The 20,930-nt window shown below is 41.4% G+C and overlaps 1 protein-coding gene across 1 annotated transcript in view; it reads right to left on the reverse strand.

Annotated features, from left to right (window-relative positions):
* The window catches only part of GRIN2A (glutamate ionotropic receptor NMDA type subunit 2A), a 150,156-nt gene that overhangs the window by 52,729 nt on the left and 76,497 nt on the right, over positions 1-20,930 (reverse strand). Inside the window, exons 4-7 of the mRNA XM_087417806.1 lie at positions 15,758-15,926; positions 15,491-15,644; positions 10,521-10,646; positions 7,596-7,825 (exon numbers count right to left, since the gene is read on the reverse strand). Of these exons, the coding sequence (XP_087273932.1) occupies positions 7,596-7,825; positions 10,521-10,646; positions 15,491-15,644; positions 15,758-15,926 (679 nt within the window). The remainder of the gene's footprint in view (positions 1-7,595; positions 7,826-10,520; positions 10,647-15,490; positions 15,645-15,757; positions 15,927-20,930) is intronic.

The following is a 20,930-nucleotide window of genomic DNA, read 5'->3' on the forward strand; positions in this document are numbered from 1 at the left end:
TCTGTGATCCCCACCAATCACTCCCTTCTCTGACCTCCATTTACAGTCACCTTCACTTCACTCAGAAAATGATGAAGGGGAGCAGAATTTGCCACCCCAAAATATGCCTCTTTGGAATTAGGGTTATTTTAGGCTGGTTATTTTTAAGAAACAGCAAACACAGGAGAAGCTCTGAAAACCAAGTAGAAGTTAACCCTTTGTAAGAGAAATTTATGGATATCAGGGAAACATCCATTTGTAAGGGAGTCTTCCTCTCTGTACCTGGAAGAAGCTGACCAAATCTCTAGAAACTCTCAACAACGGAGAAGGCAATGACTTAAATCTACATAACAACCATATCCTTGTTTACTGTGCTTTTCCTGGTCACCCCCCATAACTGCACACCCCTCACCCCCACCAGCTCCCAACATCTTCTTTTGTCTTTAGGTGAAGATGGTATTTAAGACGGTGGCTTGGGCCATTTCAGAGAGTTACTCAGTTTTCCTGAGTCGCTCCCATGTATACAGGAGGTATACACGTTATTAGACTTCTGTTTTCCTCCTGTCAATCTGTCTTTTATTACGGAGGAGTCTTAGCCAAGAACCTAGAAGGGTAGAGGGAAAATTATTTTTCCTCCCCTACAATGACTATATGTTGCCATTCACTCATTCTCCACACTCATTCATTCATACATGCATGCATGCACTACTTATTGGGGGCTTCACATATCCCAGGCATAATGCCATGCTCCATGAATGTTTGTGGAGCCGAAATCCCTACTAACTAATAGCTTCCCAATAGGGATACCCATGTCTTGTATGGCTCTCAAGCCTCCATAAAGGCTCGTTGTCCAGTCTTCATTAGTCTTCCCTGATTACCTGATACTGTCTGTTCACAACCTCAGTGTTTGGGGCAACCCAACCAGATTAGGAGTCAAGAGAACTGAGTCTGAGTCCCAGAAACACAGTTAACATCTACAGAAAGCACAAGGCAATGGTTACAGGTGTGAGCTCAGATTTACAAATTACAAAATCAAGTCTATCACCGTGGGACCTTAGATAAGTCACTTCACTTCACACTGCTTCCATTTATTTTCCATCTGTACAGTGGGAAACGTGTCACTACTGATACTAGCTCAACACAAGGTTGACATAAGGGAAGCCATATTGTGGAAAAGAAACCATATTGTAATTTTGAATGGCCTCTGATTAACTGGATATGCACCCTCCATGAGATATACCTGGCCCCTCCCAGCTGTGATAAGATGATAACTTTGTTCTTTTGAGTTTCCTAGGAATGTGATGACCCTCAGAGAGAGATTCTATGCTGACAGCCAGGACAATTGAAAGGTCTGGTGTGGCAACTCCCAGTCTGTGACACCAGAGGGTCAACATTCCTAATCCCCTCCCCTATAACCTATTGGCCTATATAACTGCTTCAAGATTCTGTGCCCCTCTTAAGATGCTATTTTAGGATGCTGGTCTACCATCTTCCCATTTGCTAGCTTATTACTTAATAAAATGCCCTTCCTCTGCCACCATCTTGCCTCTTGACAATTGGCTCTTCTCTTGCGGTGAGCAGATCATGCCCTTTGTGCAGTAACACTATGTCCCTTGTAGGATCAATGGGAAGATCTAAAATTATAATGTTTTTCAAGTAATCAGAATAGTGCCTGGAACAGAGTAAGCACTCAAAAATAAAATTATTACTTCTTTTCATTTTTACTATTATCATTGGCAAAAAAAGTAACCGGGGCCACATTTCCATATGAAATATGAAATTCTAGAACCAGAAAGTAATGATAATAATGTCTAACAGTTTTTGAGGACTTGCTTGGAGCCAGCACTATGCCAAGAGCTTTACAAATGTTGGCTCATTTAATCCTCACAACAACCCTGTGAGGTAGCTAATCTTAGAGGCTCCATTTTACAGATGAGGAAACTGAGGCTAAGAGAGGTTGTGTGACCTATTTAAGATTACACTACTTGCAGGTAGTGGCACGGAATTCAAACCTAGATATGCCTGACCACAGGCTAAGGTTTGAACTCCATCGTTCCTCAGAGACCATTGCTAGTGACCCCTCTTCTTTTAGAAGTGAGGGCTTTGCGACCCAGAGAGAGAAAATCCATGGCAGAACCAGGGCTAGAATCCAGAGGTCTCTCAGACTTCCAGGCCAGCCTGTCTTCCCAGAACTGAGAACTGCCGGAGAAATTGTGCAAGTTTACCCAAGAGTCAGACCAACCAGAAACATTCTTTTTTCCAGACTCACACTTCATTTCACTGTTAATTAAAATTTCCAGTTGAAAACCGTTTCCCCTAAATTAGGCACGCTGCCACCTAATAAGCAGCCGCAACCAGATTTGGGGGAAATGGCCATACATTGTCCAAGTGAGATTCTCCTGCTGGGTGCCTTAGTTGTGATGAGTGTGAGTGCGTGTGTGTGATTGTGTGTATGCATGAACAGTAAAATGCTCTTTACACTCACACTGGCGAGCAGAGCCTCAACTCATCAACCAAAGAGGAGGAGGCACGAGCTCAGGCTCGTTTGCTAGGCAGCTGCCTGCTCTGGGGGACAGAGGTAACAGTGCGGTCCATAAATCTAGTTGTAGCAGCCACTCCCATTCTCCAGAGGACCCAGAGATGGCCTATTTCACTAAACGCCTTCCACTTCACTCCCCGTCTGTCGCCGAGGAGCTACATGGCTCTTTTCGATTCCGTTTCTTCCTTGCCTCTGGTTTGCACAGCGATACAGATATTCAGCCTCAGTGATGAATTTCCATACTTCTCTGGCCTGGATGGTGCCTCACCCACACAAAATTCAGCCCAGCACCAAGATCCAGGAACCTTTCCCCCTAAACTAAATGCTATCAAACTTCTTAAAGCATGACTCACAGTACATTTTCCATCTCCACCCAGTAGACACACACACACACACACACGTATGCACACTTCTTCACAGTATCCTTTCTACATAAGATATATCCTGATGTCATCCATTATGTTCTATTTTTTTAATAGTCATAATCCTTAAATTAATTTCATGGCTCACGAAAGAATCACGACCTACAGTGTGAAAAACAGGGGCCAGGATGGCTTATCTCTTGAATCCCAGGGCTGAGCATCAAGGACACATTCCGTGTTTCTTACAGGAGTGATTTCTAGGGCAACTTTCTCTCAGAGAGTTCCCCGTGCAAGCAGAAAGAAACAAATGTGGGCTTTAGCAAAGGAAAGGGAGATGCAGAGGTGTCCACAGTCAGCAAGACTACAGGGCAATATAATCACATAGTCAGCGGAACTCCTCACGGCTTCCCTCTCTCAAGGTTGCCCTCACTGTTCACGTTAACTGGCTCCCCCTGGCCCTGGGCTTCGAGGGTTCAGCTTCTCATCTGCCACTCAGGGACTGAGCCATTTGGGGCGGCTGCTTTAGCTCTCTGAGCCTCAGTTTCTCTATCTGTAAGTTGGAGATTGCTTTTGCAATTAATTATAGAGTGCTTGAAAGACACCTGACATCCCCTAACGCTTGATACACATCACCTCATCACCTACTGTTACCCAGCGTGACTTTACCCAAATAATAGAGCTAGTGTCCCTCCAATTTGGAGAACAGAGGATTAGAAGATTAGATTCTAAATTTGTTTTCCATTCCCTATGTGGACAGGTCTGAGAGTCATCCGACTGAATTAGACATGGCAAGGACTTTATGTTGGAGGAAGTAGAGATGCAGGTCTAGGAAATAAATTTTTTAGGAAAAATGCAGCAATTAACCATTTCTTAGTTCCTCTTACAAACCCCAAACCACACATTTATTAAAAATATATAACTGCCTTCTGTGGCTGTAAATAAGGGACAATGGCAACCACAGCCCCTATTTCCAGTCTGGTCTTCTCTGGCTGGTGAGCTCCACGTGCTTCCTGACGGCAGCAGCAAACAGGCATGGCCCTTAAGACGGGGAAGAGGCTCAGAGGCCTCCATTCCACCAATAAGTCTGGTGGACCAGGACCAGCCAGCAGTACAACCACAGTGCCCAGAGACAGTTCAGCTCCATGAAAACATGTTCCTGGGCTCTTCTACCAAGAGAATTTCCCCCACCTCCCCCCATTGCTGTCACAAAAGGCCAACTCAGTGCAATTACACTTCAGACCCCAGAAGTGAGGAAGGATTGGAGTCAGGCAGTGATGATGTTAATGAGGAGGAGGTGGGAGATGAAGAGAAAGAGGGGGTGAGTGGAGGGGGGAGTGGAGAGGAAGGGGAGGGGGAGGAGGGTGGAAGGAGGAAATAACACTTATAATAGGATTAGGATTATCTATGGTGTGCCAGGCACAGTGTGAGGATTATTTCTAATCCTCATATCAACCTTGCCAGAATGGTATTAATACCCCCTCCCTTATTAGGAAATTAAGCCTTGGGGATACTGACACCCTGAAGCCCACACAACCATTACATGGCAAGGTCAGGATTTGAACACAGGTCCATCTGACCCCAAATATGACATTGCTCTGCTTCCCAGAGGTGGACTTTCTCTACCATAATGATTCCCAACATTTTGGAAAGAGTCCCCACCACCATTCCAACTTTCCTCTAATAATTCCCAGGGGAGCATCTACCCAGGAATTCACCTACTTATAATTTAAACCCAAGCTCCTATGAGCACACTATGGGCTCCAAAGGTGCCTTTTCACAGCAAACACTCACATTGCAAGTGGCTTAAAAGTATTGTAATTCTGAGTTGTTACACAGGTATTCACAATAAGAAAAAGAAAGAAAAAAAACTTGTGTACATTATTAAATTGATTCAATATAGATTTTTATCTTGCAGACTTTCTTGATGTATCTGCTATTAATCATTTGGGAGCATTTAGCTTATTTATGCCAAGAATTTCACTGTTTATCTAATTGTATCAAACATTTAATTAAAAGAGCTATCTGCTTACTGCTACTGCTCTGAGCATGGAAACTGAGCTGTGTTTCATGAGGATATGGTATCTGTTGTTAGGTGTTTCCAAGCCAGAGAAGGTCAGTCTAATTATTAGTGGTTCTAATTAGTTTTCTCACAAGCAGTTATGTTATTCAGACCCAAAGCTATGTAGCAAGGGATTTTTTTCCTTTGCCTTTGTAAATAGCAACAAAAAGCAAAATATGCTGCCAAAGAGGTTCTTGAAGAACCCCTCCTCCAGGACACGGCTCCCCACTGCTCCCCTGCACCTCCAGTCTCTTCTTCTAGGAATTGTACTTTTGCTGATATGATGATGTGATGGAGTCGCGTAACAATGCTTTGTGTCTGCAGAGGATTCTATAGGCTACAAGGTAGATTCGTGTTTGCAGTCTCCTTTCATCCTCACTACAGCTATGATGCCCAAATTGACAGAGAGGAATAAGGAGGCACAGGGAAGTTACATGACTGTAAAGGCATCACACAGCTCGTAGGTGGCAGAGAGGAAACAGGTCCCAATTTTCCTCGACCCTTAAGTGCACAGCTTTATGTGCTGTCTCACAGATGCCATATGCTCCAGGTGGGGGTCAGCCAGAAGCCGACCCTGCACCAAGGAATGGGGTGTTCATGATATATTAAGGAAAGACTCCAGGAGGAACCAGGAAGAAAGTGGAGAAAGGAGGTTGGAGAAGGGAGGGAAGCCAACCAAGGCTGTGATTTTAGATAAAGTCTCAGCCTGATCCTGTGGGAGCTTTGGAGAGTAGATTGCACCTCTGAGTTTGTCCCGAGTAGAAGCCACAGAGCAGCTGGGCTTCTGTTCTCTCACACTTACAGGCTACTGAAAGGATTGAGGGAACTTAAATTTCCAGGCATTTACTGCTCCAGTGCCCCAAGGTAACCATCCTCTGAAGATCCCTGGTATAAGCCTGTGTCAGCAAAGGTGGGCTGGGCACACAGAGCTGGGAAAGAGATCCCAGGAGACCCAGGTGAGGTGCCTACAGAGTCCAACACAGCAGGCATCTCTCATTCAACCAACAAGTATGCACGGAGCACCTACTGTGTGTCAGATAACTCTACCGTAAGCACTCCCCTGATAACACTTCCCGCAAGTCAATTTTAATCTCATCAGTTTTATCTCCTTTATAACACTCATTCCTGCCTGGAATTTTCTTATCCATTTACGTTTACTTCCACACTGTTTATTTCTTCCTACTAGAATTTAAGTTTCACGGGAGACAAGCTCGGGCTGCCAAGTTCACTACAGTGGCCAGGAAGACCTCACCCAAGAGGTCATATTTTCCTAAAGACCTGAAAGTCAAGGATGAGACAGCCATGAGAATAATGGGGGAAGAACATTCCTGGCAGAGGGCAGGGCACTGTGGTGGACATAAACTTGGAGTGTTTCAGGAACAGAGAGGGGGCCTTAGTGAGTGACAGGGAGGGAACATGTGGGGGTGGGCTTTGCAGCTATGGTAAGTAGAGTGCCATTGACTCGAGTTACAGTAGGAAGCCATCAGAGAGAGGCCAACCCCTCCCAAGAGTGATGGCGCTCTTGTGAAGGTGACTCACCCCAACCCTCATCATCGCTCTGATGACAGGCTCTCTGCACCTCTTTCACCACAGTGTATGCCATGGATAAGCTGTTAAGGCTTTTCACAGGCTGATTTTCCATTCAGCAGTTTGTTGATGAATGCCAAAGGATATATGTAGACTTACGTCAACACGACAGGATAGCGGGATTTTATAAAGAGAGACAAATTATCCACACACATGAGACAGAAAATCGTTGCAGTGCTGCAATCCCCACACTGCTGAGCTTAGCAAGTCAGGATTTGTTTCCCAAACCTAGAATTTCAATAGAAGGATGCACCCAGTTTACCTCTTTTCTTCCTCCATGTGCGTTTCTGAATAGCCACTCACACGCCGCAACCCTCATTACATTTCAGCAGAGAATGAAAGAGCAGGTGCTATTGCTCCCGTCTTACTGATGTGGGAAGCACAGCCCCACGAGGGAGGATTAGAGATGTGTCTGAGTAAAAGGAACCAGTGGGAAATGAAAAGCCTCTCTGCCCCCTTTGTGTCCCTTGGAGAAATTTCAGGAGAGTCAGAAGTGCCGATGGTGTTGCTCATTGGCTACACAGTAAAAAGAAGCTGTCAGTTTTGTCTCTGCATAGGGCTTGAAGGTGACTTTATTTTCATGCCATAGATGAGGAATCCAACGCATGGAGTATAGAAGAGATTCATCCAAAGTCACAGAACCAGAAGGTACGTACAGTCTAGAGCACCCCACTTCACCCCAAGTTTCTCCTCATCCAGGCTAGTGGATCTTCCTCAACATCACACCCTCCTTCAAAGGGTGAGCTCCAGCCTAAGCTATATCACGCCCTTCACAGAGTCACAGAGCCTCAGTAAGCATCATCGGCAAGAACATATAAATATGAGAAATGACCACTTGGGGAAACTATGCATCCAAATTGATCTGAAATCTCTTAGACCTAGGAGAGCTAAGTTTACGGTTCTGTTCCCAAATTTTTTAGAAATATGCCAATTGAAGATAAGAGGGAAAAAACCCCTTTGTGCTTTCGAGTTGATGGGTTTGGATGACAGGAGCCTGAATTGCTCCCTTCTGAGGGGAAAGCACGTAAGATCAACCCCTCAGGCAGAGAGGAAAGCAAGGTGACCTTACCTTTTTGTCACTGAGGCCAGTCACTTGGTCCACAAATTCCTCCTGGATCATGAAAGCAGCCAGATTGGCCGTGTAGCTGGCCAGGAATATGACGGCAAAGAAGGCCCACACAGACACCATGATCTTGCTGGTGGTCCCCTTAGGATTCTGGACAGGCACAGAGTTGTTGAACACCAGGCCCCAAAGGAGCCATATAGCTTTTCCAATCGTAAAAGAAGGCCCATGGGGTGCTGCAAACAACAGAAAGGACAGTCTTGGCGCTTTCTCAAAACACTATGCGGTGTGTGTTTGATAACTATGCGGTGGCCACCAGCAACACTGAAGGTCGCCAGAAGACGGAATTACATCATTGTTGTGTCCCATCATTGCCCCAGAACCACAGCCACAACAAGTCCTTTTTTCCTTAAAAATTAACATTCTTCCCACATTTCTATCTGGCTGGATTTTTGCCATGTTTCTTAAAAAAAAAAAAAAGAGAGAGAGAAAGAGAGGAAGAGAAATGGTGATGCAAAATGTGGGTTTGAATGAGAAGTAGTGTTATGACCTGTTTTAAATTTGGATTTGATTTCCAATCAATCTCCTTAGTAAATGCAAAGAGAGCCTTGCAAAAATGTGTGCGTGGGGGCTGCTTCAGCATTCACCGGATGTGTGTGCCATCGTATAAGAACCATGCAATTCAGAAGACTGATGTTTGATATTCTAATCTGAATGTCCCTAGCAATTGCTCCTGTTCAAACTCAGATGTCAAGTGTGCACAATATAGGGATTAAACCAAACGAAAACCCTCTCCAAATGGAGACATTAAGGAACGGAGCAATAGAGCTTAATTCCTCCAACACTTCACAGATGGAAGACGTTTGGTTGCAGGGTCATGGAAAATGAACGGTGATAGCCCAGCACTTTTTCTCCCTCAGTGGATCCTTGCAACAGCTATGTGTTCCGTTCAAGATTTTAAATGTTCCTTGCAACAGACTTAACTAAACAGGCAGAACAATATGGCAAAATGTATTGGACTGGGGAATATGCAGGCTGTAAAACACACATGGTAGGGCTTTCAAGTTTGTTTTGCACAAGGGAAAAAAAAATCAATTTATGCCCTCCTTTCGTGGGAAAAAAGGTCTTCCTTTAACAGAAGGTTAATTTTTATGTCATTTAAGTAAATGAAGATATGAAAAAATTATCTACTCTGACTTCAGTTGGCCATGCAAGCAGAGTGGGCAATAAATAAGGCGCAGAAGTGAATTCAGATTGATGGAAGTTATGAAGCTCTGGGCAGGGAGCCTAGGAGAAGCAAGCTTTCCGCACATTGGAGGCCAAACTCAGGCTACAGCAATACTTATAATGTCCATATACAACATATTAAAGAGAAGGCAATTAATTCTATTCTTCTCCATCCCAAGCTCTCCTGTGTCTCTTTGCCTAGTTTTATGATCTTCTGGGCTTACTCCCAAGAGGCTGAGAACTCTTAGGAAAAAATAATTAGAGTCAACCCAGATAACTTCATGAACTACTTAATTTATTAGGGATGCATATTGATCAGAAGTGACAGCTATTTGCGAATCAGAAACAGGCAGTTGCAAGGAATCTGTCCAAGACACTTGGGAATTCCTGATTCACGGGTACTGTTACTGGGCCATACAGTTTTCCCCATAAAGTGCAGTGAAATGGAACTGAAAACCATTTTGCACAAAAAACAGAGTAGCTGTCATTCTCTGAAAGTTTCCACAGGCAGAGGAGCAGGAAACAAAAAAGCCTTCAGGTAACAGAAGGGGTAGGGAGTTTGCATGCTGGATTCCTTTCTTCACCATCGTCTTCTAGTGTGTACTTCAGCCAAAGGAGAAATGATTGCACATGATGGCCTTTGGATAATTTTTTGTCCTTCCACTCTGTTGGAAAGCTCCTCACTGGTGAGTTGCATTACCCTTTTTGTGAAGGCTGGCTATTCTCCCATTTAAACAGAACATGATGATTTATGGCATTTTTACTATGTTTGGTCAATTGACAATGGTTTATTAGTAATCCCCACTCTTCAATGGTTAAGAAGAAGTGGGAGGATTTCAATAAAACTAAGTTCCTAATAGATTCCCATGGCCTGTTGGCTGTTTCCAAAATTGAACCTTCCAAGTGAAAAGAATATGTGGCAAACTGTAGAGTGCCTGGTTTTTTAATGACAGTAACTTGAGGATCTGCTTCCTTCCACCATCTCAAGTCATTTTTCAGGGAAGAAATTCGGTCCTGGCACCCTTCTGATACCATCCACTTAGAAGTGTTATGCATTGAGGAAAATTCACTCAAAATGATGTAATGTGTTTATGTTTACGACATTAATACTGGCTTGTGTGGCAGCCTTTTAGTGAGTTATAGCCAATGAATGCCTCCCAATTCAATTCTCTGTCTACTGATTGCCACTTTGTCAAGTACAATGCACTTAGGGTCAGGCACTGTCAAGAGCAAAATATAACTCTGGGGAAAAATACCATTTTATAATTATATTTATTGTCAAACACATGCAATGATTCAGTAGTTTGGAAAGTGTTCTTAAACTAGATTCTATAAAGCCATTTTCTTTGCATAGATTGAAGTTGAGACTCACTAGATTTTAACATTTCTTTTGACACAGATTTTTAGAGTTAATTGCCAGAAAAACTTCAAATCTGCTTTCTCAACAGATTGAATACCAGTAGTTTTCACCTAACAACTATTGACTCCACATTGTAAGAAGATTAAAATGTTTCATTGTTTTATCATTTTTTTCAGTGCAAGTAAATATCCCACACTTGTACAGAATTACAAGTAGTATCAATGACCCAGCACCATTCACATGATGGGATAGCAAGGCAATATAGGATAATGTGTTCTGAATCTGTAATCCTCATTGAAATTAAATAGCATCAGCTTTGGAGCATGCTTTGAAGGCGTTCTCACCTTTCCCTTTGGCTAAGTTTCTGTTGTATCCAACAGGACTGAAATATTCAAAGACAAAAACAGCTATGGCGGAGACAATGAGCAGCATCACAAACATCATGACCCAGACGGAGGCGCTGAATGGTTCTGCAGATAAACAGGCCAGAGGAATAGAAACAGTTAGCTCTTCCTCACAACCAGGGCCAGCAGGAAGCCCAGAGGTCCATTTGTGGGCTCTCCAAGAAACTTTCTCTAGTATGAATCTGATCATTTGAAAGAAGCTAATCATTGTTCATTCACACATTTAAACCATTCTTTATTCTACAAAATATTTGAAGTATTTTATAAGACTGCATATAATTGGATAAAAATAGAGAAGAGTATATGACTTTTCACAAATCAGGTCAAGGATAATAAAAACAAAAGAATGGTAAGACCAAGGGAGAAAGTTAGAATGCAAATAAAGAGGCCACAGAGTCCCATAAGTCATGTGTCACTTAATGATGGGGACACATTCTGAGAAATGCGTCGTTAGGCAATTTTTTTATTGTGCGAACATCGTAGAGTACACTTACACAAACCTAGATGGTATAGTCTACTACACACCTAGGCTATGTAGTACTAATCTTATGGGACCACTGTCGTATATGTGGCCCGTTGTTGACTGAGACATTGTCATGTGCACATAACTGTATAATCATAGAATCATCCAGGGGACCAAAGCTAGGGAGAAACAAGACTAGAGTCAAATAGCCAATTACAAGGCTCCTGCAAATCAGCATGGGTTTTATTTTTACTTTCATTTTTATTTTTACATGCTGGGGGGATGATGTGCAGGGAATTCCAGAAGTAAAGAGAGAATTATAACCTGTTAAAAAGGATCATAAAATCATAGGGTTGACAGGAACATTGGTCATAGTCTGTCACCACTGTCATCACACTCTCCATTTTACCTTCTGCTCCAGACAGATGAGATCTCTACAGTTTTAAAATCTTGTTGATATCAGTAATGGGCTTAAATGCAACTCAAAAGTCTTTTGAGAATATTACATTCACATGATAATTCAGTGAAAAAGCATCACTTCAAGAGTAGAAGCAATGAAGTAATAGATGGTTATTTCCTTTAAAAGTAGTTTTCATCAGTTCATTTTCATGCAGATGTCTCAGAAGGGCTGGCCAAGTTACAAGGTTCTAAATCTTAGAACAGTTCAGAAAAGTAAGAGATATTATGTAAAATAAATTTATATTTCTATTCAATCTGATTGAGGCTATGAAAATGAGCTGAATGGAGCCATTATATCCATGTATGACATAGGTTTGCTAGAAAATCAGCAGAGACTAAATTTTTAAAAATGACTATGTTTCCACTTAAATGCATCATTGGGAAGAAATTGCCCTTGGACACCAATGAACTTATAATCCATTTCATCATACGCAAACATTTTCTGAGGGTAGAATATAAGAAGCCCGATAATACCTCTTGAATAGTAGACATTTTATTATTTTTAAATTGTTTTCCTGATGAAGCTAGTAATAATCATAAAGAACAAGGCTGATAGCAGGCCCCCTTCTTACTAAAGTCTGTGACTACCCAACACAGCTGGAGGTCATCACAAATTCCAATTTAATGAGCTTAATATATAACAAGAAATTCATACATCTGAAGCTATAACTATATTGCATAGTTTTAAAACTGGAAGGAATGCTTTGCACTGCAGTTTTGATAGTGCAACTATGTTAAAAAGCAACAGGTAAGAACACAACTCACTGGACTTAAATAACACAGGATGAGTTTGAAGAAATCAGTGAAACTACTACTGAAATTTATCTTAGTTAAATTTAGTTGAGTAATTAACAACATTAAGGTCCCTGAAATCATAGCAATTTGGTAATGAGGTATATCCAAAAAGAAATAGAAATAAATAATTAGGAGATTAAAAATGACCTAATATTCAAGAATGGAGACATTAAAGCAATTCTCCAAGTTGGGTATACTAACGGCATAGTGTGTCTTACCCGAGGAGGATCACTGTAATGAGTAAACGAGCAGATATACGTAAAGCATTTGGTGATGTGTGTTGCACACTGTACACACACAACAAATCAAATGGAATAGCTGTTTGATTCCGTGGTTAAAGCCAGAATTGGTGATGGGGGTGGTGTGCTGCTCAGGGTCCTGAAAAAGGCATCCTGGTTTAAAACATGCACACTTATTAATTTGATAACTTCCTTTTCTCTGCAGCTTGTGATGACATTATAAAAAATAATATATATAAAAAGGGAAATGCTTCCTGACTTCTTCTATTCGCATATCAGACTCTGTAACCCTGCAGTGGACTTCACTTGGCAGTTGATGTGTCCTAGTCACTAACTGGTCAGCAAATTGGGCGGAAGCTGATCAAGCAGTTGATCCCAGATGTCTTCTCACTTGGAAGTGACATCTGTCCCTTGACTTGTGAGCGTGGCACAGAGATAAAAGAATTCTACTACAGTATTCTGGTTTTAAGAATTTACGTACCTACTAGTGCCCTGAAGGATTGCTAGTCTCAGACACCACACACATGCACACACCCCACAACAAAGAAAGGCCTTAGAGCAATGGTGAAGCACTGTCTATCATGTCTAAGGAGTGACCCAGAAATATTTTTGGATAGCTCTGGATTACATCCTCTACTGGCTTAAAACAGATTCAACATTTGTCCATGAAGGAACTTCATTCTAGGAGACTCCAGGTCAGTGTTTCTTTGGATCAAAGAGTCCAATCTGCCTGGAAAGTCTTTAGAATTAACTGAATGGAAATATTGTGAGATGTCATCTCTGTCCTTGAAGAGTTGCTGGTTACATTTTTACACGAAAGCTCAGAGGCATTACCTGCAAGTGTTTCCGATGTGAGTTAATGGAGTTTGCAGAGGAGAGAGAATAGGAAATAATGAAGCGCAATGCAATCAGATTTTGAATGTTTTGGCTCTTCCAGATGACTGAGCCAGTGAATGGAAAAATGTAGCTTAGCACGGTTCATTATGACTTTCAAAACCTGCAGATAATGACTGTAAATAAGGGGGTGCATAGTCAATCGAATAGGGGTGTAATTTAGTGACTAGGAAAAATATTAAGTCTACTGTGTTAAAACAGCTTTGAAAACAGTTTCCTCTGGCTACGATTTAATTTTATTTTTAAGATACAGTAGGAAAAGTAGAGGGAAAAGGAAGTTTGGCTAAATTTAGCAAAAATACTTGACTTTTTATGGAAATGTTCTACTAATGCAGGTAAGACAAAAACCTAAGGAAACTGGGTTGACGCCACATTCAATATTGGCGACCCATTTTTATGAAACAATTGATATTATTTTCTCTCTGGTTGAAGTGGGAAAAAAAAGTTCTCTCTAGCTCACTAAGGAGATATGTGGACAACTTGTGAAAAGAAACAGATCTATTTCCATTTCTTCCAATAACTCACTTCCTCTAACCCTTTCTTAACCTCCAGGGCCAAAGATCCCTGTTAAAGGGTCTGATAAGAAATGGGGAGAAAATGATTAGGAGCGACCAATGAGTGAGAGTCTGTCCAATAATTATTAAGATTCTGCACGTGTTGTCAATATCAGTCAGTTGCATTTTTCATGGCAGAGTGAGGCTCCCTTATTAAGATACGGGCATCATTATCCATACCAGACACAGGCACAAAACGAACATAATGAGGTGTGTATTTGTCAAGGTTCACATTACTCCAACAAAGGAGATGAAAATTGAAGTGAGTACAAAATCAAATCCAGTGAGTGGTAAGGATTTCAACAGCTTAAATGGATTATCAAAAATGAAAATAGCAAATCCATACATCTCTGCGAGTAAGGCAGTATCAAAATCCTGTTAGTCAACATTTCACTCAAGAGAATGAAGCATAACAAGTTTCATGGGATGCTAAGGTACCTATAAATGAAGACAATGGAAGAATAAGACTATGGGCTTGGAGTTAGTGTCCACAAATCGGCTCTAGTCTGTAGTTTTAGTTCTCTAATAGATGAAGGTTTTTTGGTCTCTGGAAAAATGTAAGAATTTAGTTGACCTTAATTTAACTGTTTTCCCTCTCTCAGGCAGTTTTCTTCTAGGGGTCATTCTTTGTCTTAATCTTCCCAAATTTGGGACAAACCCACTGATACGGGGGTGCCAAGGGGAAGTTCATCTGAATTCCATGATCTTCACTATCAAAAACTACTTATGACAACAAAACACTGAACACAGAACTTTCCTTTAAAGAAAAAATAAATAATCCTTGGCTATGTCCCATGAGTTTCAACTACTTTGGCCAGGCTACCTAATGCATATATACTTACAGTGATAAAGAAAACCAGATGATAGAAAATATAGATCTAACTTGCTTTAAAAAAAACATTTTATGTAAAAACATAAATTTATGAAATAGTTAAAGAGAGGGTAAAAAGACTTTCCTCCTTCACAAACCATTCAGCTTAAAGGATGGTCACATTTAAAATATGATGCCATTAATTTTAAATCAGTGTATACTCTTCAGAGTACCTCTATTTTGTTTATCAGAGTACTGGTATAAATCATTGTGCAGTCATCATTATTTGCACTCTACATCCAGTAAATAAATGACTTTCACTCTAGTGAAGGATGGAGGATGCTAAATAAAGGTTTATGGGCTGATTTAAATTAACTGTGGACAGACAGGTTTATTTTTTAAATGTTTTTCAAGGCTTTAAGAAATATATCTACTAATCTACATTCTGCACAATCAAAACCACTACCTGAATATGTGATTGTATTTTCAGCAGATGTTTCCAAGTTAAAGATAAATGAAAGATGTTAACTGGGGAAAAAAGCGAATTGGAACAATTCAAATGCAACATGCTTTGGAATACGCTGATGTGGTTAAAATGGAACTGAACAAGGTCTATCTGGTTCCACCTTTTGAGCAAACAAGGCAAAATATATAATTCCTTGTAGGAAAGCAAGAATGACACGAAGTTCACATACCTAGAAAAGCAGAAGGTGAGACGGTGCCATTGCTTCTTGAAACCATGACACTGATTCCTGTCTCCACGAAGGGCACAGAGAAGTCCACCACTTCAGAACGTTCCTCATTGATGGTGAGTGAGCCTACTGCCATGACTGCCCGCTGATAGACCACCTGGTGCAAGGCAAAAAAAGAGCAGTAGTACCTTTATTTACCCTTCCCACCATCTCTGAGGACCTCAGGCCCTAAGTCTGAATGAGAGCCCGGGGAATGAAAAGATGACTTACTTCACCAATCATTCCATTCCACACGTTGTTAACTTTTTTGCCATGCTTCCCATTAGTCACCAGGTAAAGGTCATAGGTAAACTTCACAGTTCTGGAAAGCTTCTTTAGGATATCGATGCAGAACCCCTTGCAGCATTTTTTGACATTCATTCCCTCATTGGTTGAATTGCTGTAGAGAAAATCCCAAGACCACAGAAGATTAGTACTGGAGAATTTGTTCACATTCATTAGCTTCACCCTTCTACTATTTTTTATATGGAAAATTGAGGCTCAAAATGATAAGGTGGCGTTTCCAAGTACATGGAGTGAGTTTACGACAGCAAAAGTAGAAAGTTTTCTTAATTATGACAATATTCATGACAATGGCTAATGTTTATTGAGTAATTACTGTTTGCTACGCACTGTGCTAAATGCTTTATACTAATTGTTGGGTTAATCTCCATGACCTTCCTCTAAATTAGGTAGTATTCATATCCCCATTAAACAGTTGAGAGTTACCACCCCTTATTTTTAAAAGTTTATAACACATACAACATCTTTAGACCAGAGTTTAGTCATTTGATCTAAACTGAATTATAAAAACTTATGGGAAAATGTAAGAGAGGAGGATGTGAAATCCTCAGGTGAAGGAGAGTTTTGCTTCATCTTATCATTGCAGATAAAGGTTTGCAACCAAAGGGAAGAAGTAAGGGTAGCTTACTTAGGAAAGGCACTTTCCTTACTGAGGAAAACTCCTCAGCTAAGAATCAGGAGACTTGGGGTCTACTCTGCGCCTGAGTCCAGGGACTTAATGCCTCTCGATCGAGTCATCTGTCAAACCCAGGGATCATTCATATCATTTTTCCTCTCTATCCACAGGCAAGGAAGTGTAAAAGGCAACGCTATTAAGCAGCAATGTCCTTGATCATGAAAAAGCCCTATTAAAATACAGAGTGTATTACTGTCTTAAAAGCTATCATAACCTATTGGTTACATTCGTTGCTTTGTGCCAGCCACCTTGCATTATTTACGTAATCAAGTCATACTCAAAAGATACCCACAAAAATCAGAAATGCCTTTCAGAGGGAAGGAAACAGAGGTCTTCCCAATTGATAGCAAATAGCACTTCGACAACTCATGCAGGATGATCAAGACCTCTCTGGGCAACACACTTGATTCCACCTTGCACTGGAGCATTCCATTAGCTCAACTCTCTGTCATTGAGTCATGCATGTCATGAGGTATGTGCTCTGCTTGAACATTCCATTGCTGGCACATCTACACATCAGACTGTTACCTAAGCATTAAAGTGATGTTTATGGAAATCTGACATCATAATAGGAAAATACTTAAGTTTCCATACCATATGAAAAAAGTAGGTTACATAGTGATACATACAGAATGATCATAGCTACAGTCATACATCTCTTAATGACAGGGATATGTTTGGAGAAATGTGTCCTTAGGTGATTTTGCCATTGTGAAAACGTCACAGAGCGTAATTACACAAACCTAGATGGTATAGCCTACCACACACCTAGGCTCAATGGTACTAATCTTATGGGACCACCGTTGTATGTGTGGTCTGTCATTGACTGAAACATCGTTATGCAGCACATGGCTATATAAAAACAGATAAACTGAGGCTGGCCCAGTGGTGTAGTGGTTAAGTTCATGCACTCCACTTCGGCGGCCCGGGGTTCACAGGTTCAAATCCTGGGCACGGACATACGCGTCACTCATCAAGCCATGCTGTGGCAGCATCCCATATACAAAATAGAGGAAGATGGGCACAGATGTTAGATCGGGGCTAATCTTCCTCACCAAAAAAAAAAAAAAAAAAACCAAAAAAAAAAACAGATAAACTTCATATCTGGATGGAAAAACAATGAAATATGAAGCATACCTATTTTTGAATGGTGAGAAATGTTGTTTTTCTCTTTTTCAGATTTTTAGGCTTTTTCCCCCAAAATGATCTGTGGTGAGTATATACTGCATATATAATTGGATACACCCACACATCAAGCACCATTGGTGTATATCTATATCTCTATCCATGAATATGGATAGACGTGACAATATAACTTTGAGTAATGGAAGTGGGTTGCAGAATAACATCTTTTTTCAATGTTTTCCTTATCTCAGGATCACAGATCACCTATCCTGAATTGCTACCTTCACCTCCCTCCTATTCTGTCTCTGACTTTTGCTCAACCAACCCGCTTCTGCTAGCCAGGACTGCCATACCACCATAAAGACTTAATTCTCTAGCCTAGAAGCTGGATAACCTGCTCTGACCCTGCCACCCTCAGCTTGGGCGCTGTAGGAGGCCACATCTGTGTGTATTTACATACGGTGATTGGCGGACTCAACTCTGTAGTGTAACAGGAAGTAGGTACCTTCTCTATTCCTACCAATTTCCCAGAGCGGAGGGGGTCAGGCTGGAGTTATAATTGCCATAAACATGATAGACATGTGTCCTAAGTACATTAAATTAATGGCATGTTCAAATATGATTTCCATCTTGGTATCTGTGGCTCTTTGAAAAATGTGTCAAAATCAAATTCTCTCTTTTTCTTCCTGGCCACTATAGGCCGTGCATCGATGCCTCATGTCCACCTCTTTCCATTTGTGTCTCCTTCACTCTCTGCTCCTTCCCTTCTTCTACTGCAGCCTCTTCCTTCAACTGGTCAAGATTCCTGGGAGGGTTGGACAGGAGTTGCAAATGCCCCAGGCTTAAGATTCAGGGTCACAGGCATATAGTGACCTATATGAGTCTTTGGTCTCACTAGGAACCCCAGCCAGTTTATGAGTTAATTATCCCCCCCACCTCCCCTAATCCTGGGTCTATTTCTTGATACCGATGGTCATTGATGTATTTTCACCCAATAAGCGCCCACTGAGTACCTACTAGGGAACTAGGCCTTGGGGACACGAGACGAGAAAGACATGCAGCAAATGCAATAGTTGAATTTATCGTGAAGATTCTGGAAACACAGACCAACTTGTAGTTGGGAACTTTCATTGGTTCCTATCACAGCCCTTGTGTGTGTGAGGAAGGGGTGTGACTTAACTACATAGACATCCGAGAAATGGTGCCCATGCAATCTCCCTCAGCTCCACCATCCCCCAAAAGAAAGTGTGACTCATAAAAATAATATAGGGAAAGGGGCCCAATAAATCATCCAATTCCCTGGCTCCGTCATTTCCCAGTGTGGCCGGGGGATCTGAGCATGGCCACGCAAATCAGACAGAACTGCTTTCAGATCCCGGGTCTGCTCCTAACCACCATGGAAACTCAGACAATTCTCTTCATTCACAGAGCTTCAGTTTATTATTCTAAACTGAGATGGCTGATACTTACCTTGCAGGATGGTTGGAAAGATTGAATAAAATAAAGTGTCTGAGGAACCTCTCATATGAGCACTGAAAAATACATTCTCTCTCTTCTCACCAACCATTTGACAATTTGGGGGATAATTAATCAGTATGGCCCTTTCTCCCTACATCTCAACCCTAATAATTTTTCCTCAATTTTTTCTTCATGCCTTAACATCCAACTAACAGATTGGAAGAAAAGTCTGATTTCTCAGCTTGTTTCTTATTACCTGTTATTTTTAGAAGATTAATGTGTGCCCTCAAGACTCCCTCATTTACCATAAGTGAGACACAAAGGGTTTTCCCCAGGAGGAGTCACCAGAAAACAAATATAATCATGTTATTGAACAGGAATCCTTTTCGGAACCAGTCAGTCTGCCTCAAAGAGGTTACTTTTACAAAATGCAATTGATCTAATCTGTGTTAATGTTGGGATTAATGGACTCTAGTAATTTTCTATTGCTTTTGGGTAAATCAAAGACTTGAATTTCACCTGGGAAAATGGTGAGCCACCACCTCCCACAGGAACCAGAAACGTGAATTTGGATCTGTTAATCTGTTTATATCCTTCAGGAGACAAGTCAATTCTTTTAAGGAGAGTAATTCATTTGGGGGTTCATTTTCTCCATACGAATGTGACTCAGGGCTTGGTGATCTGTTGTTTTCAGCTCCAAGGATTCTCATCCTAAAGACTTTAAAGTCCTATTATTGATTGTGAAACCCAAAAGGCCCTATCTGATTGGCTCCACTGAAATAGAGACTTGTTATCATAAAGGAGGCCCCTAGTGAGGATACAGTCTTTACTTAGTGCCAGCCACTCTGTTTTCTTCATCTGACCAATTTCTGCTCAAAGAACAGCCACCCAAATCAAAACTGCCTTTGACAACTTTCTCACCTTACCCCTTCCACCGTCCCCCCAGCTCATTACTTTCTAGTACTACACTAGGTTTCCTTCTGTCTCCCAAACATGCCAATCCCTCCACCCTCGGAGCCTTTGCACCTGCTGTTTCCTCTGCCTGGAAGCCTCTTCCCCCAGTTCTTCACATGCTTGGCTCCTTCTCATCTTTTAGATGTCACCTTAAATCTCACCTCTGTGCGCTAAAGGAGTCCCACATTCCTCAAGCTACCCCCTTACCACACCACCTTATTTACGTCTTTCACAAGGTTTATTATAACATGGAGCTGCCCTGGTCTTCATTGGTGGAGTTGTTTTTTCACTGTGTGTACTCCATGACTGCCAGATCCTTGTCTTTTGTCCTCCCTGTCCACTCATGTATCCCCCCTGTGCCCAGCGCTGTGCCTGCCTCATAAACTCTGCTTATTGCATATTTATTTATAGACTAATCCATTCAAAATTTCGGCTCCAAAGAGGCTGACAAGTCCAAAAAGGCTGATCATTATTTGCCGACTAATTAATTCAGAATTTCAACTCCAAAGAGGCTCCTCATTGACAAAAAGAAATTTTCTCCAAACCAAAATGTGCCTTCATAATACATTTAGCAATCATATTTTTAAAAAATTATCTTTATCCCAAGCACTGCGTTCTGGGGATTTGCATCTTGTATAATAATAACTTAGGTTGTTGGAATTTGGAATGTGGGAGGAAAAGTATCCATTCACTCGTCTGTTCAATGATCATCCACATTGGTGTGTCATGTTCTGTGCTTGTCACTGGGGGTACCAAGATTAATAAGCCACACTCTATATTTAGGCAGCTCATACTCCAGAGGGAAATACAGACAAACTATACACCATAAAAAACAGGTGATAAAATAGAGATAGAGTGGTATCGACTGAATATTTGTGTCTCCCTCAA

Source organism: Ceratotherium simum, chromosome 26 (genome assembly GCF_057802395.1).
Source record: "Ceratotherium simum simum isolate JZ-2026a chromosome 26, ASM5780239v1, whole genome shotgun sequence".
In the NCBI taxonomy this organism is placed as follows: Eukaryota; Metazoa; Chordata; class Mammalia; order Perissodactyla; family Rhinocerotidae; genus Ceratotherium; species Ceratotherium simum.